This window comes from Gossypium hirsutum, chromosome A08 (assembly GCF_007990345.1).
Source record: "Gossypium hirsutum isolate 1008001.06 chromosome A08, Gossypium_hirsutum_v2.1, whole genome shotgun sequence".
NCBI lineage: Eukaryota > Viridiplantae > Streptophyta > Magnoliopsida > Malvales > Malvaceae > Gossypium > Gossypium hirsutum.
In genome coordinates, this window is record NC_053431.1 from 6,995,623 (window position 1) to 7,014,221 (window position 18,599).

The 18,599-nt window shown below is 35.2% G+C and overlaps 1 protein-coding gene across 4 annotated transcripts; it reads left to right on the forward strand.

Annotated features, from left to right (window-relative positions):
• Nucleotides 1-5,377: 5,377 nt before the first annotated feature.
• LOC107950033 (zinc finger protein CONSTANS-LIKE 9) lies at nt 5,378-10,661 on the forward strand. 4 transcript variants are annotated; one of them, XM_016884788.2, is made up of 6 exons: nt 5,378-5,508; nt 6,413-7,146; nt 7,790-8,014; nt 8,733-9,037; nt 9,692-9,823; nt 9,916-10,661. In XM_016884788.2, exons 2-5 carry the CDS (start codon nt 6,556-6,558, stop codon nt 9,819-9,821), a joined length of 1,251 nt encoding a protein of 416 aa, XP_016740277.1. In that variant the 5' UTR covers nt 5,378-5,508; nt 6,413-6,555; the 3' UTR covers nt 9,822-9,823; nt 9,916-10,661. The 4 variants fall into 4 exon arrangements, with proteins under 4 accessions (XP_016740277.1, XP_016740273.1, XP_016740285.1 ...); XM_016884784.2 differs by having other exon boundaries at nt 5,380-5,599; XM_016884796.2 differs by having other exon boundaries at nt 5,380-5,508; nt 6,422-7,146.
• The last annotated feature ends 7,938 nt before the right edge of the window (nt 10,662-18,599 follow it).

The window sequence follows — 18,599 nt, forward strand, 5'->3', positions numbered from 1 at the left end:
TAATCCCACTGTAAGGATGAGGTTCGCGAGAGTGTGCTCTCTGATATGAAATGTGTAAGACCATGGTTGAAAGATACCATGGCAACCTGTGTGTAAGACCATGGTTGAAAGATACCATGGCAACCTGATATGAAATGTGTAAGACCATGGTTGAAAGATACCATGGCAACCTAATATGAGATGTGTAAGACCATGGTTGAAAGATACCATGGAAACGTGACATGAAAAGAATAAGACCATGGTTGAAAGATACCATGGCAACATGACAGAAAATGAGTAAGACCATAGTTGAAAGACACTATGGCATCACGTCAAAGATAAATAAGACCGTGGATGGGAGACGCTATAACATCTGTTGAACAATTGATATTCAGGTAAAATGTATCAGATGAAGAATGGTTATATGAAATGGTTGTGTGAAATGTTTACAAGAACTGGTCATATGGAAATATATGTACAAAAGCATTGTATGAAATAATTATGAAAATGGATAAACAAAATAAGTATAAGTACATGGAATATAATTTATGTTAAGTTTGATATAAGCTATTACCAGAATAAATATACATAAAATATATGGAAATGATGGAGCATAAAATATTGATATAATGAAATGAATGATAAATGCTTGTGAAGAAACGGTAAGAGCATGATATGTTTCATGACATGTACATATATGATTATCTTTGATATGTTGATACAAGGAAATTATGTAAGTTGAGACTATTATTAAACTAAAGTGCGACATGTCGAGAAAATAGATATATCAATGTTGAATTTATATGAGATATGAGCAAGTATACTAACAATGTTGTTGTTTGATGCTTATACAAGTGCCAAACTGTTGATTGAACGGTAATATATTTATTTTATATGATGCATTGAATCGGTAAGTATTTTAATTTTTTTAAGTTATCTGTAAATGGTAGTAATACTCCGAAACCCTATCCTGGCAGCGGATACGGGTTAGGGGTGTTACAAAATATGTTTGTTATGTTATTCATGATTAAAATGATTCAATTTTGACTGATATTTGGTAGGAAGGGTTTAACTTGGTTGTCGAATGTACTCAGTTAAATGTTGAAATTAGGTAAGGAATATACTTGATTGATGATTCGGTACTTGCACATATAAATATATTTTGGCACATAATGTGGTGATGATATATGCATATACGTTATCTCAAGGTATATATGTGTTGTGGTACTTGATTATGTGTTTCGATAATGGAGTAAATGATGTATGTTATTGAGTTAAAATATGTAATGTATTAGTTAGTAATATGTATGCCATATACATATATAGTGTGCTTGGTATATGCTCACGGTTTTAAAGTAATGATGTAAATAGATAATGGTTAATCATTTTGGGAAGCTTTTCATATTAGATATATGTATATACATATATGTATTTCGTTGTGTCTTAAAATTTGGTTTACTTGGAACTCATGATTTGTACTATGAATTAGTTTAAGTTATTAAATTTAATACAAGGAATATATGTTTGTCATGTTTGTTATAATTTTCGGTAAAATGGATAAAGTTCAGTATAATGTATATTCGGTTGTAGTACTAAATCATTTTATAAGTGTTTATGGCATATTTATGTGATGGAGTAGTATGATCATGTGTATTTGGTTACGTAAGATTAATTTATGAATGGTTTTTGGTATGTGAAGGAGATGTAATTTAGTTTGTATGTTTTGCTCAATTAATAGTTCATAAAGATATGTTTGATATTTGCCAAGTTAGACAGATTTAATGGCATGTATTCGATATATGAGTTTGAATGTCTTAATGTTTGTATATAGAATTTGTTATGAAAATATTTATTTTAAAATTTGATTATTTGAACATTATAAAAGAGATATATATATAATTCATATAATTGAGTTTATATTATCTTAAACGTGTATAATAATGAATGACTTCCTTAAGCTATGAATTGTTCGATAATGCCTTATAACCTTAATCTGGTGACGGATACGGATTAGGGGTGTTACATTTGATATATGTTTTCAGAGTAGACTGAGGTTTATCATTTGTTGCGAACTCTCGTATTATACTCCCTATTTCGGTGTGTTTCGGTTGGACTAGCTCTTCAGAGCCACATTGGTGTGTTTTCGAATGGATTAACTCTTATAAGCATTGATGTGTTTTTGGATGAATTAGCTCTTATGAGAATTGATGTATTTTTGGATGGATTAGCTCTTATGAGTATCTGGTGTGTTTCGGTCAGAATAACGATGTACTCTTATTTGTAAGTCGTTCATCAGATTGTAAATCTCAGTAAGGTAACTTGTTTAGTGATTTTGATATTTTTGTCATGTATTTGAGTTTTGAATTAAATTTTACAATTCATCAGTTAAGATTGTGGATGACAGGGAACACAAATGGTTGTATATTTATTTGATTTATTGTACTTACTTTAGTAAGATTTATCGTTTTAGTACGTCAAACTTACTAAGCTTCAATGAGCTTACTTGTGTTATTCCTGTTCTTGTAGATACACTGAAGGTTGGACGGTCGGATCAGCACTCAAGTCACACTATCCACTAATTTTCGGTAATTTTTGGAACGTTCTTTTCGGATTATATGGCATGTAATAGGCTTGTATGTCTTTGGCATGTAATAGGCTTGTATGTCTTTACTATTGTTTTGGATATGTAAAATGTTAAAGAATGGTATTAAGTTCAAATAGTCAACTTATATGATATATGTGAATGCGGTAAGATGTTTTAATGCAAATATATGGTATGTGTTAATGAAATGTTGTGTTTGAGGTGTCTATGATAGGCACATTGGTTAGATGTTAAATTTTGTGAATTTATAAGTTGCGAATAATGATTCATTTTGATGTATAATTGTATATATTTTTGGTATCAATAAGGATACATTGGTTAGGCACTTAGGATGGTTGATTTAACATATTTTTAGCTTGTTTAATGTCAGTTTGAATAGGTCTTTTGGCTGGTAAATGGATTATTTAAAGTCCAAATAAGTTGAATTGGTAAATTGTTGTTTAAGGTTCATTTTAGGTCCACGCGGCCGTGTGTCATCAGATGAGTTCTTTAGGGTGCAAGTCAATAAGTTACACGACCTAACACACGGCCTAGCACACAGGCGTGACACGACCTGCCACACGGACGTGTGACACGGCTATGTGTCCCTAATTCGATAGTTACATGGCCTGAGACACACGACCTGGCCACACGGTCATGTGACCCTTATTTTGCAAATTTTTTATTTTTTTCCTAAACTTTCCAAACTGTTTCAAATTGGTCCCAAATGTTTTTAAGTTATTCTTAGGGCCCCGAGGGCTCGATTCAAGGACAGTATGCATGCGTATGAATATTTTATGATGTGATTGTAATATTGAATGACATATTGTTCAAATATTTTTGATTGTTTAGTAATACTCCGTAACCCTAATCTGATGGCGGAGAAGAGTTAGGAATGTTGCATTTCAAACTTCAAGGGCGACGTCGGGATCTTCAAGTCTCGATGTGATCGTCTAACTTGGGTCATCGCAACATGCACTCTGTTTTATCAATTTCTCCATGTTTACAATTTTGTTACAATCTAGTACCACCTTCCTATTTCACTTTTTACTTCGTTCACCAAATCATTCTTTCATATAACCTATTCTCAACTTTTCGCATCATACAATTCTACTAAAATACTATAGCTACATTTTTTTTTACAATTTAATCACTATACCATATAATTCACTATTACTCATATGTATGTACTCCCAATTTCAACACCATATGATTCTCAATCAAATTATAAGATTACAGAACTATTAAAGTTTTACAAATAAGTCCATTCATACATTATATAACAATTATTTATTTAATGCTTCAACAAATCATTTAAACTACTCTTGTATATATTAGCAAATCTTTCACTTATAACAATTTCTTAGCATTTCACAACCTTTATGTATATATATGAACATTTGATTTTTGAGCATAGCAAGCTTAGGTAACGTTAATTATGATTTCACTAATAACATGTATAATTTTACAAAGGCTATCTACTTGGATAGCAATCACTAAATTATTTATATCTTGGTCTACAATATTCCAAATTAAGATTCACTTATTGTTTTTTAAACTAGACTCAATGAAAATTTTACCATAAAAATTTTAGAATTTTCACTTTAATCAATTAATACAGTAAAATTTTTCCCTGTTCTACTGCCAGACCCTTCTCCACTAAAAATTAATTATCTTTCAGTGCAAGACTCACATTATGTTTTCATTTGTTTCCCTTGAAAGTAGACTCATCAATATTTTAAGCATATAAATTTCATCTCCTAACATTTTTGTACAATTTGTAACGATTTTTCAAAGTCAGAACAAGGGAACCTGAATTTATTCTAACCTGTCTCATAAGAATTAATATCTCATAATCTACAATTCTATTGCTTATACCGTTTATTTTATGAAAAACTAGACTCAATATACCACACTCAAGGCACCAAATCCAACAGTATATGCTTATGAATGAAAGATGATATGACAAGCTCATGTGTACATAGTATGAATTGTATGTTTAGATACTTATGTAATGAATTGAAGTGCAAAATGGATATGTGCAAGTTATGTGATCATAAATTTTTTTATATGAATATGTATGTGATTTGGCTTGAATTGGATTAGAGTAGAATGTTTGTATTGATATAAATATACTTGTACTAAATTGACTTGAATTATGAAAATATTATTGCACAGATATAAGCAAATCTCGAGCAAAAGACAATAGAGAAAAATGGATCATAGGATTTTAACAACACATTCCATTTGCTACAAACATTGAGAGAGAAAGAATCATGGGCGATGGTTTTCTTTTTAGCAATTCATCATAACATCAAGAAAGTTGAAGCCAAAATAGATGCAACTACCATGATAAATTTAATTACATAATACTTCTAAGTTTAATCCTTCTTTTACTACTTAATATCTATTGATGTTAGGACTCTCACACATGTCTTCTGAAAGAGAAACCTTTATATCAATGCTCTTGCTAGAAGCAACTTTCACACTTAATCTTCCTTGAATATGTTATATTTTAATGACTCTAGTTTGTATGTGAAATCTTTATTGCCACTGTTGCACAATGATGCTAATGGTATGGCTGTAGTTCTCACTTTTTTCCTAGTTTTTAATACCTTGTACTCCTTTCTACTTTTTAACATAAATATTTTATAAAATATAGTATTTTAATTATAGGAGGGACCAAGTAAAAGGCAGGGCCTGACTTTCCCTTTTCATGATTGAAAAGGACAAGGCCCCACTTTTCATTTCCCATTTTACCCTTTACATTTATTTTCATATCATTTTTTATTTTCTCTCTCTGCACTTTTTATCAGCTTATGTCATCACATTTCCCGTATACGCCCGCCAATTTCTATCTCTTTACACTTTTCATTAACTCGAAACAGAGAAAAAGCGAGAGAGAGAGAGAGATTCTGGAAAGCTCTTTGTTCAAGGGTTTCTCGTTGGTAATTCCTTTTTTTTTTTCTATAAAATTTCTAATTTGTTATGACTGCTACTGACCGATCTAGTGTCACCATCTTCTTTGGTTTTTTCACGGTAAATTTCTTCTTCTTTTTCTATTTTAGTTTTTAATCTGATTTCCCTTTCTGGGTCTTTTATTTTTATTTTTGTCTTCACTCGATTTTGATTTTATTTCTGGGTTTTAGATTTAGTTTTATTTTTGGGTTTAGTATTTCTGGGTCTCTTGGTTTGAATAAGATCCTTTTATTTTCAAAACTTAATCTGTTTTGTGTTGTGTAATTTTGTTTTGATTATGGAGTTTAATTATGTGGGTTAAACTTAAAAATTTTATTTTCCATTTGTTTATGATAAATTTTACTCATTTTTTTGGATATTTTATTTGATTTCTGGTACTTTTTTTTACATTCTTTAAAATGTAATTAATTTTGCTTATGATTCTGTTCTAGGAATGCTTGCTCCTCTGCTTTTTGCTTTTCATTAAGTGTTGAAATGGATATTCCTTTTTTTTTTCTTTTCACTTTTTCCCTTTTATTTTCTTATTTTATCTTGACTGTTGTAGTCGTCATGGATGACTCTCTAAAATTTGGTGTTTGTACGTTTACACATTCAATAAATGATCGTTTATTTGCTTCTGAGTGCTTCAAACTGTTTACTTTTTTGGCTGACATATAGAAAAATGGAAATGTTTACCCTTAATCAGTGCTGTTTCATGTGATCACTTCCATGTTACTGACCCTGTTGCTATAATCAATTTATGTGCAAATTTGAAGTAAATGGAACTATCCATTTTGATATTCCATTTTTCTTGTTGGTTTCGCTTACTTTTTAAATCAGAAGTAAACTGAGTTCCCTTGTAACAGCGACCTTTCTTTTCTCTATATGTGACAGGTATTGAAGTGCACGAAGAAATAGCAGAGTCGGTGATCATGGAGAAGCTACTTGCCATGGTTTATATATATTCTGCTTATAGTCCGTAAATTTTTGGAGAAAAGTTATAGGTTTTGTTGTGGTGGAGTGCTGTGATTGCAAACATGGGTTACAATTGCGATTTCTGTGGGCATCAAAGGCCTGTGGTATATTGCCGGTCTGATGCAGCATGTTTATGTTTATCATGTGATCGAAATGTCCATTCTGCTAATGCACTGTCGAGACGCCATTCAAGAACATTATTATGTGAGAGATGCAATTCACAGCCTGCTTTGGTTAGGTGTACAGAGGAAAGGGTTTCCCTATGCGAAAACTGTGATTGGATAGGTCATGGTACATCTACCTCGAATTCGACACATAAGAGGCAAACAATTAATTGTTACTCTGGTTGTCCATCATCTGCGGAACTTTCTTCCTTATGGCCATTTTTTTGGCAGTCCCCTTCACCGGGTGAATCTACTTGTGAGAAGGAATTAGGTCTAATGAGCATCACTGAGAATATTGAAACGACTTCCTGGGGCCCTACAGGGAACACTGTTAGCCAGAATAAGAATAGTGATGGTGTTGCAGAAGTTAATAATGACAATAATGCGGATATGGGAAGTGGCTGGGATGGGTCTTCTTCAATTCTGGAACTAAGATCTCCACCACCTCTAGATCAGCCAGCTGGAGTAACTGATACGTCATTGCCCAAGGTAAATGACGAATTAGGAATTTATCATTAGAGAATCAAGATAACTGTTATTGAGGTACTTTCGAGCCCTTGTTATTTAAGTTTCATGGGGCAGTATCAAAGAAATATGATAACATTTCGAGATCAATTTATTCTTCTGTTGTGCTTTATGTTGAAAAATATAAGAGCAGATGCTCAGTGATAACTGTTCTTTCTGCTTAGGGAACAAGCTTGAGGTTAAAGTGACATCATTTTTTCGAGATTAGTTCCTTCTGCAGAAGAACTTATGCTAATTTTGTTCCTTGCTTTCTTGATTATGTTTTATAGTGGAAATCAAAGGTCCATCTAAAGTATATTTTAGAGCAACTTAAGTTTTAGGGTGATATTGCAGAAAACTAGTGACGCATATGATTTTGAAATCAATAACCTCATCCTTTATTATATTTGTCATCTTTGCCTATATGTGCCATGTGTTTCTAAATTTGGACTCCAGACACTTATTTCACACACTCAAATGACTTTCTGGATTGTACGCTAATGCCACCTGTCTGGGCCGAGGTTATCTTGGAAGTTATCAAGATTTCATTTTATTCATAAAAAGAGTGATTAGAATAATTTATTCCATTTTAGGAATATTTGCTAATTTCTACTTTATTAACTTGTAGGTATCTTGCCCTCAAACAAAACGTCCATTGCTTTGTGAAGATGATCTCTATGATGACTTCAACATGGATGAAGTTGATTTGAACCTTGATAATTATGAAGAACTCTTTGGAGTAGCTCTCAATCACTCAGAAGAACTTTTTGAGAATGGTGGAATTGACAGCTTATTCAGGACGAATGACTTGTCTGCTGCTGATTCCGACTGTCGTGGTGCTGTGGCTGCTGAGGTTCTCTCTTCTCTTTTGATCTTTCTTTGTGGTGTCTGAATTGTCTTTTTCTGATGATAGTATTGTCATTTTTCTAGAATATTTTTGTGTTGTTATGATGTAGAACAATTACTATATTTTCGGTTATCATTTTTTTTTCTCAATTTGAAAATGGAAGTATTCCTTGCCAATTTTAAAATGGAGAAAGGTTTTCTGATATGGTACCGAGAATCTTCAATTATGATGTGATAAATTTACCACACCAAAGCTTGTCATCTTTCTACATCTTCATTTTGCAGTTTGCATGGTGATCAAAGATGCATATCCCTTTTCTACTCGGTTCTGTAGTATTTATAGGAAAACAACAAGTTCAGACATGATTTATGTACCGAAAGAAAATTTATTGTCCTATTTGCAGAGCCTTCATGGCAAATTGTGATTACTCTTTTGACAGAGTTGATCAATAGCCATAATTGATGATGAGATTATTGATTCCTCAAGTTTACAAATAGATTAGCATTTGATCTTTCAGAGTCATCTTGGTAATTAATGAATTTTCTTCTTGTAAATTATGTATGTGACAACAGTTTGCTTAACAGCATTGACAATTTAATGTGCTTGGATGTTACATGCTTGTTTTGTCTTCCTTACGAATCACACTTTCAATAATGCCTGCCCCTGAGAATTTCAAGTTCTTGGTAAATGTTCTTATGGTCAGTAACTGAATGTTTTTGTGCAGGGCTCATCTGTTGGACTTGTCAACGCAATCCAGCCAGCATGCAGCAATGGGGCATCTGCTGATTCTGTGATGAGCAATAAAACTGATTCAGTGCTTTGTTTCACTGGAAGGCAGGCTCATTCAAGCCTCTCATTTTCTGGCCTTACTGGAGAGAGCAGCGGAGCAGATTACCAAGATTGTGGGGCTTCATCAATGCTTCTAATGGGAGAGCCTCCTTGGTGCCCTCCATGTACTGAGAGCTCCTTCCAATCATCAACTCGAAGCAATGCTGTAATGCGTTACAAGGAAAAGAAGAAGACACGGAAGTAAGCATATGCCAATAACCCATATAAGGAAACGTGTCACCTGACATGTCTATAGGTTGATGGCTTTACAAATTTCTGGAACTTACTGGTCTTCCTTTTAATTCCTCCCTGCTTCTAAATTTATAGTTCCGTGGATGTCAATTTAGTACAAACTAAGTACATAATCATGTCTTCATTCTTGTTGCTGTATTGCTCTTTCTAACTTCTCTCATGAGGACTTTTTGTATTTGCCTTCTAGTTTCAATTTATTATGTGCTTTTCTATACAAGACAGAACAACACAACTCTGACATGCCTGCTCCAGATAAATATATTTAAATCGTTTTAACATTTTTTTTTAGTGGTATAATTGTTTCTCGGTGTCCTAATCTGTATACTGTGCAGTTTAGATACTATTCATGCTATTGAAGGATTTCATGTCACTGTGGTGCTCTCTAGTAAGGAATGTGGATTTGCATTCCTGAGTCTTCATATGTGTATATTTTTCAACAATTCATTTAGAAAGTTGATTGATATAAATTCTAAGCTCTTGGTCTTAATGTTTTATTTACCGCTAGTCTCGTTTGCAAGTTGCAACCCTCATTCTTTCAGTATATAATTATTCCATCTGTTCAAGGAGTTTATATGTTTTAACTTCGTCCTTGTTGCATGACAGGTTTGAGAAGCGAGTGAGATATGCATCTCGCAAAGCAAGGGCCGATGTGAGAAAGCGTGTGAAGGGACGCTTTGTCAAAGCCGGTGATGCCTACGATTATGATCCATTGAACCAAACCCAAAGCTTCTGAGAGTAAGGTTTTCCAACCATGCTCTATTAGTTTGAAAAAATTGGTCTATTTATAATTAGTAGTTAAAATGACAGATTGGTTGGTTGTCTCACAGTGCTCCAGGTTTATACAGGAGAAGTTGGATACAAAAAAAATACCATGAATAAATCGCCGAGACCTGGTTCTCCATTACCATAAAAAAAAGACTGATGGATGGCGAGATAGGTCAGTCACATCTGCCAGCCATTGCAATCGAGCAAGTTCGCCTGCTCAGTGTTGGGTATGTTGACAATTATATATTCCTTCATCTGGTTGTCAGCACTTTTATAAAAGCTGCAGATGCTGTTGCCGCCGCCACTGACATGCTAAGCTGGACTTACAATGTCAAGTCACAGGCAACAGCATGCAGCTATAATTTTGCCCTTCGATTTCTGTTTTCTTTTGTGGGTATTTTATTATTATTATTATTATTGAAATGTATAGCTTAAGATCTTTGTATGCACAGTTGAGAATTTTAATGGCTGCTTTCCCGTTGCCCGAGTAATAGGTGGTAGGTCTTACATGCACTTGTAATTTTCCCATCCTTATATTTTTCTGGTATTATTTATATGTTAATACAAATTAATCTATTGTCAAAAAAATTTTTAAGATCATCAAGATTTTGACTCTAACGAGATTTGGAGATGATGTCATTATGTTACTCAAAGCTCAGTTTTGTTGATCATCGAGATTCTATTTTATCTTATAAAATACGAAGGCAAAACCAGTTGCATGGGTTGATGGTGATTGAGATTGATCATATAGTGTGTTAAGAGTAGTTCATGAAATAACATTGTTTTATCAATAAAGGCAATTCTATTATGATGTTACGTTTATACTTTTGTGTATCAAATAAACTGTATAATAATGATGTCTTTATGATTATTCTTGAATTGTGACTAGCCAAGCAACAATGGTATGTCAAGACCAGGTGATAAGATGTTGTCATTGGGGAACAATTACTGAACTAAGTCATTGGGGAACAATTACTGAACTAACACATTACGAGAATGTTCTCAGACTATTATATAAAAATCACATTACTGAACTAAGTCATTGGGAAACAATTACTGAACTAACACATTACGAGAATGTTCTCAGACTATTATATAAAAATCACATCAATTCTCGTAGTGATAATGGTGTATATGATACTTGAACTTAAGGTTATCATAGTTCTCAATATCAGTAGTTGTATATTTTAATGCCGCTAAACATTTTTTATTTTAGAGCCTATTGTTGGATATACCACAAACTATATAGTGAGATTTGAGTAATGGAGATATGATTTGTTCCTTCTTCGTTTGATATCTTAGTCCACCAATAGAATTAAATTAAAAAATGTATGACTATGTTCAAATTAATCGGTATAAGATATTATACTTATTTGTATATCATAATGTTTTTTTTATATTTAAGGAACAAGAAATTAAACTATACAGGTATGTTAGATTCATGATTTATGTTCAGTCTAGACATTACATGTAAAGAGATGGACTACATAGTAACATTATTACAAAAAAAAAATTGTCAAATTATAATTTTTTACAACTTAAATAACAGAGATACATTGTTAGATGCAACTCATTTTGTAATATTAAAATTGTTTTACTATTGCTGATAAGCAGGGAAGACCTTTAAATGAAACGGGGAGTTTTAATAGAACAATTAAAAGGAGTGTAGTGGGGAATAAGTTAAACGGTGCGTTTAGTATAAAAAACTGAATTGGCCACGCTGTCTTTCTGTTTTGCTCTTGCTAGTTTTCCTTTTATTAAGCGAGAGTTGTATGGAAGTTGGTTAAGAAAATACAGAAGTAAATTCAAAATTCTCTCTTCTTCTTCGTTCTTTTCTACTTCTTTTCTCAGAATTCTTCTACTTCAATTTACGGTCGTAACAAAGGTATCAAAGCTTTTACGATCCCACAATGGCTGGTGACGGTGTTTCAACACGTTTGCAGAAAGAGGTTGGGGGTATGCAGCAGGAAATTTCAAAAATTCAAGAGGAGATCACTCGTTTGGAGACCAAGATGGAAACTCGATTCCAGGAATTTAAAGAGGAATTTCGTGGCGACTTACAGGCCTTGTTAGGTCAATATTTTGGTCCTCCACCACCTAAGGGTCCTTCAACGACTGGGGCTGTGGACAAGGGCAAAGGAGTCTTAGGGGCACCCCCTGGGTTTTTGCCTAAGGATAATGAGCTACCTCCGAGTCCAGCTGATCAAAATGTTGCTGATGGGAGTAGTGTGCACTTTCGACATCAACTTTCTGTGGCCGGAATGTCTGTGAAAGCCAGTAAGTTGGAATGTCCTAAGTTTGATGGAACCGATTTTCGGGGATGGTGGACTAAGCTGGAGCAATACTTTGAGGCAGAGGGTACTCCAGAGTCTAGCAAGGTTCAGGTAGTGATGCTGAACTTAGAAGGTCGTGAATGGCATCATTTTTATTCTCAACGGAATGGGGGCTTGCAAATGCTAGCTTGGCCAGCCTATATGAAGAGTCGGCAAGATCGCTTTGGCTTTGGGTAGTTTGGAAATCCTATGGGGAGTTGGTCAACCTCAAACAACAAGGTACGGTCGAGCAATACCAAGATATATTTGTAAGTCTATTGAATCAACTGCATTTGCCGGAGTCATATGCTCTTAGTATTTTCCTTAGCAATTTGAAGGTTGAAATTGGGCATTACCTGGATTTGTTTGAACCATCTATATTGACGGAGGCCTTTCAATTAGCTCGCAAAATTGAAGTGCTTCTTTCATCATCCGTAAGACGACCCACACCATCAGGGGTTAGTTCACCTCGATTTTCTCCTCTTCTATCATATCAACTCATTCTTCAGCTCCTGCAAGGGCGATTCCAGTGTCTCAGTCTGCCAGTGGTCCATCGACCAACAAGCCGAGGTCTAGGTCCATATCACCTGCTTTGATGGCTGAGCGTAAACAAAAGGGTCTATGTTTCTGGTGTAGGGTCAAATAACATGCTGGACACAAATGCATGAAATCTCAATTGTACCAATTTTTGCTCGAACCTCTTTCTGATAGTGAGACAGAGGAATTCCAAGAATGTTCTGATAAACTCGAAGAGGGAGGGACGGATGAAGAGGCCTCCAAATCACCTGTAATTTCGTTACATGCCCTTATTGGGTTACAAAGGCATAACACCATGTGGGTGGCTACTAAAGTAGGCTCTAATTGGGCTATTATTTTGGTTGATTCAGGAAGTACGCATAATTTTATCGACATCAAATTGGCCAACAGATTATCTTTATCGATCATCAATCAAGAGCAGTTGAAGGTTTTGGTCGCAAATGGGAGCTGTTTGTTTACGAGAGGAATATGTAAGGGGCTTTCTTGGGAGGTGCAGAACCATAGGTTTGAGACAGACTTTATGGTCTTGCCCTTGAAGGGCTGTGATATGGTCTTGGGCATTCAGTGGCTACTGTCTTTAGGAGATATCGTTTGGAACTTTAGTTCCTTGACTATGTAGTTCGTTATTGGGGGCGTACCCTGTGTTATACAAGGCATTGTTCCTGGTTCATTGACAACAGCGAACAGTGAGTTGAATCCAAGTGTTTTGCGACGATGGGGCAATCGTTGGGTCCTTATACAATAGTTTTGAGTTCACCTGCTCAAGTGACATTGTCAGTCCAAGGAGTTAGGGAATCTGAGGATCAACTTCAAGGCTTGTTGACAGAATTTGATGACATCTTTCAGGTAATAAAAGGACTTTCTTCACCCCGGCTACACGATCACAGAATCCCTCTAAAGGATGAAGGGGTTGTGGTTAAGATACGACCCTACCGATATCCGGCTGTCCAAAAGACTGAGATGGATAAGTTGATTCAAGAGATGCTTTAAGCTGGAATAATTCGAGACAGTAATAGCTCATTTGCTTATCCTATAGTGATGGTTAAAAAAATAATAGTAGTTGGAGGTTGTGCGTCGACTATAGGCAATTGAACCAACATACAATTAAAGACCGATTCCCTATTCCTATAATTGAGGAGTTGCTGGATGAGCTCGGGGAAGCTCGAATATTCTCCAAACTGGATTTGCGGTCTGGTTATCACCAAATTCGCATGTGGGAACCCAAGTCTATAAAACAGCCTTTCGGACGCATGAAGGGCATTATGAATTTCTCGTGATGCCTTTTGGCCTCACTAATGCACCTTATAGTTTCCAAGCTCTCATAAATTTTGTATTCAAGCCTTTGTTGCGAAAATTTGTACTAGTATTCTTCGATGACATACTAGTGTATTCGAAGTCTTGGTATGAGCATCTTCAGCACTTGAGAACAGTCCTGCTAATACTCTGGGAACAACAGCTTTACGCTAGAAAGTCTAAGTGTTGTTTTTGTTCCTCTCAAATTCATTACTTGGGACATGTCCTACATGCGGGAACAGTTTTCATGGATAAAAGTAAGGTCGAATACATCTCTTCTTGGCCCGTTCCGAGATCAGTAAAAGAGTTGAGAAGTTTTCTTGGACTCTCTGGCTACTACCAAAGATTTATACGAGATTATGGAACCTTAGCCAGACCACTTACAGACTTGTTAAAAAAAGATGGATGGGGGTGGTCCGAACAGGCAACGGTGGCTTTTCAAACGTTAAAAGATGCTTTGAGCGCTGCTTCCATCCTGGTCCTTCCTAATTTCCAGCTTGAGTTCATAGTTGATATGGATGCAAGTGGTTTTGGAATTGGGGCAGTATTGCAGCAACTCGAACGACTAGTTGCTTTCTTTAGCAAGGCTCTCGGTGTGCGTCATCAAGATCTATCGATTTATGAAAAGAAATTTAGCGGTTCTGTTGGCTGTTCGGAAATGACATACATATTTGGTTGGAAGACACTTTAAAATTCACATTGATCATCAGAGTTTGCGGTTCTTATCTGATCAGGTGGTTGTCACTCCTTTCCAACAAAGATGGGTCGCCAAAATGTTAGGATATGATTTTAAAGTTTCTTATAGGAAGGGGATCAACAATCGGGTGGTGGATGCTCTCTCTCAACAACCACAGTTAGAGCATTGTCAATATTATCAGCTCTCAACTAGTTCTGTCATCTCCAGTCTTTTGGAGAGGGTGCGCCAATCGTATGCAAATGATGATAAGTTGCAGAAAGTCATACAAAATATTCAGCAATCTCATGGTCTTGACCACAAGTACTCCTGGGATGGTAGATTTTTGCTCCAGAAGGGAAAGATTATGGTGGGTAATATTCGACACCTGTGATTTGAGTTGTTTCTTCATTTTCATGCTAGTGCCATGGGTGGGCACTCCGGGGTGCACGTTACCAAGAAACGCATCTCCAATTTGCTATACTGGAAAGGTCTCACCATCGATGTTAAGAGATAGATTCGCGAATGTGTGGTCTGCCAGCATTGTAAGGGTGAGACAGTGGCTTCTCCTAGTCTCTTGCAGCCGTTACCAGTACCTGATCGGGCTTGGTCTGTTGTTAGTTTGGATTTTATTGAAGGCTTACCAAACTCTGACAGGAAGAATTCCATTCTTGTTGTAGTTGACCACCTTACCAAGTATGGTCACTTCTTCGCTTTGTCTTATACGTTTACAGCTAAAGAGGTGGCCCGAGAGTACTTGACTCATGTCTACAAGCTGCATGGCATGCCGGATTCCATCATTTCCGACCGCGACAAAATTTTTGTTAGTAGTTTTTGGCAGGAGTTGTTTCGGTGAGCTGGTACCAAACTTCTCTTATCCACAGCCTATCACCCACAGACGGATGGCCAGACGGAAGTTTTGAATAGGTGCCTTGAGAATTATTTACGTTGTATGACCGGTGAAACGCCAAGCCATTAGTCTCAGTGGCTACCACTTGCTGAATGGTGGTATAATTCGTCGTTTCACTCTTCGATTCAGCTCACTCCATATGAGGCCTTGTATGGCCAGTCTCCACCTATGCACATGCCCTATCTTGCCGACGCCTCTGCAGTGGCAGTAGTGGATCGCACTCTGCAGGCTAGAGAAGCTGCGAGGAAGTTACTACAGTTTTGTCTTAAGAAAGCTCAAACTCGTATGAAGCATTTTGCTGATAAGCACCGATCTAAGAGAGTTTTTCAAATTGGAGATTTGGTTTATTTGCGTTTGCAACCCTATAGGCAGCAGACGGTTCAAAAGATTCTCAATCAGAAATTATCCCCTAAATATTATGGCCCTTTCCCTATGGTTAAGAAGATAGGCGAGGTGGCTTACACTCTCTAACTTCCTCAAGGGTCTTGTATTCATCCAACTTTTCACGTCTCGCAGTTGAAGAAACATGTTGGATCGGCTCCTATTCAAGCTCACCTGCCACTGGTGGATGTTTATGGTGCTCTGCCGAAGGAACCGGCCCGAAGTGTAGATAGAAGGATCGTCAAGAAAGGAAATCAGGCGGTGACTGAAGTACTCATTGAATAGATTAATTCGTTTCCGGAAGATGCAACGTGGGAGTCACTCACCATGATTCAGTCCAAATTTCCTAACTTCCATCATTGAGGACAAGGATCTCGTTTTGGGGGGAAGTATTGTTACGAGCTAATTGTAAGCAGTGAAGGCCTTTAAATGAAACGGGGAGTTTTAATAGAACAATTAAAAGGAGTGTAGTGGGGAATAAGTTAAATGGTGCGTTTAGTATAAAAAACTGAATTGGCCACGCTGTCTTTCTGTTTTGCTCTTGCTAGTTTTCCTTTTATTAAGCGTGAGTGTATGGAAGTTGGTTAAGAAAATATAGAAGTAAATTCAGAATTCTCTCTTCTTCTCCGTTCTTCTCTACTTCTTTTCTCAGAATTCTTCTACTTCAATTTACGGTCGTAACATAATATTACAAGATCCTACATAGTTGCACCTTATAATCGAAACGGTGGATGATAATAAGTCGGTCCGTTATAGTAGTAAATCTTTCGATCTCAAATTTTTTTTTGGGGTTTTGATTTTGCGAAAACCAGCTAAGGTTGAGGATATTTCTGATTTTTGGTTGCAAAATCAGTGAAATTAGCTATTTTAAAATCAAATTTTGGAAAAGAAAAAAAAAAGCCTAAACCAACGAAAATGAAAGGAGATTTTTGAGTTTTTCTTTTTAAATTAGTTAGGGGTTATTATCAGATAATTAATATTGTTGTGTATTTTTTATATTTTCAAGATTGCTGCGAGGGAAGGCTTTTTATTTTGAATAATAATAAATATTGGGCAAATTACCTTTTAGTCCTTATAGGTGGGAAAATTGATTGATGACAAATTAAATGATGTGGCAAAAATTTCCACGTGTCATCTCTTTATTAGTTTGATGCAATCTCATTAACGGTGTTAAAGGCAAGTATCATTTTACTAAACAAAATTAAAATTTAAGTATCAAAATGAATAACTTGAAAGTTATCAAATTGATAAATTTATTAAAGTATAGAAGTAAATCTTAGAACACTTTTCAACCACAATCAATGATAAGTTAACATAAATAGACGATAAATCAATTAATGCGGTCAACCGTTAACGACCACATCATCAATCATATAGGTAAAGACAAATATATGAAAAAAAAAGGGATATTTGATCTAAAGGTGTTAATGAACTCAGCAGCCGAACTTGCTTTAGGTCGAGCTTAAGTTTAATACTTTTAGGCTCAATTTGGCTCGTGTTACTATTAAAAAATATAATTTCTTATATTTATATTTATATTTTTTAAACAATAAGTCAATTTGAGTGATTGAGCCCGAAACCATACTTATAACTTTTTTGAAATCAAACTTAAATCAATCTCGATCTCAACCAGAAAATCACAAAATGGTGCCTAAAACTTTTATATACCATTTTTGGTATATAAAAAAACCCTAAGTAAAAAAATGGACTGAATTACATATAAATTTTGTTTTTTAAATAATTATTGGATTAGGTCATTTTTTTGTAAAATTACGGGATTGAGCCCAAAAAACAAAAAATGCTTCTAGCTGGAAACGTTTTTAGCTGATTTCCTAAAAAACACTTCCATTTGGAAGCATTTTCCCCCAACGGTCACTCCCAATGGCTATTTAATTAGTCATTGAAACCAACGGCTCTCCCTCCCAAACGACCATAACTTTTTTTCTATATAAACCCCTCCCTTTCATTTTATTTTTCAATTCAATCTCAACTATCTCTCTCACATTCTCAAATCTCTTTAAATTCCCTTTTAATTTCTCACTCAAATTTTATTTCTCTCTCAACTCTTATTATTATTATTAAAATTGTATTAAGATTTTCGTAAATTATTTTTTCTATTACAATTTATTTCGTGTTTTTTGAAATTAGCAATGACAAAATCTCTAATCCGTTTGGATGACCAGCATATTTCAATCGATCAATTGCAAATTGTAAGAATTTTTTTATTATATTGAATCTAATTTAATTTAAATATTTTCTTGTTATATTGGAATTTAGTATTTTGTATTTTTTTATATATATAGGCGGAAGATCAAATTTTAGAGACATATATTCGTAATCTACCTGCTTCTCTATCACCCTTAATCGAACCCTATTTGAGAGATGTGGGATTTTTGCACATGGCCCTTATGGGTAAGGGGTGTAAATTGGACCCTACACTTGTAAGCACGTTGGTGGAAATGTGGAGACCTGAGACGCACATTCTATCTTCCATGCGGCAAGTGTACTATCATTCTAGAGGATGAACATTTATAGCTCGGGTTATCGGTGGATAGGCCAGTAGTGACTAGGTCAATTTACGCAGTCGATTGGAGAGACGTATGCGAGCAACTTTTGGGGAGGGTTTCGAAAATGATTTAT

Coding starts and splice junctions, on each gene's coding strand:
- LOC107950033 (XM_016884788.2), top strand. CDS start 6,556: ATGGGTTACAATTGCGATTTCTGTGGGCATCAAAGGCCTGTGGTATAT. Junction 7,147..7,789: donor CTGATACGTCATTGCCCAAG/GTAAATGACGAA, acceptor ATTAACTTGTAG/GTATCTTGCCCTCAAACAAA. Junction 8,015..8,732: donor GTGGTGCTGTGGCTGCTGAG/GTTCTCTCTTCT, acceptor GTTTTTGTGCAG/GGCTCATCTGTTGGACTTGT.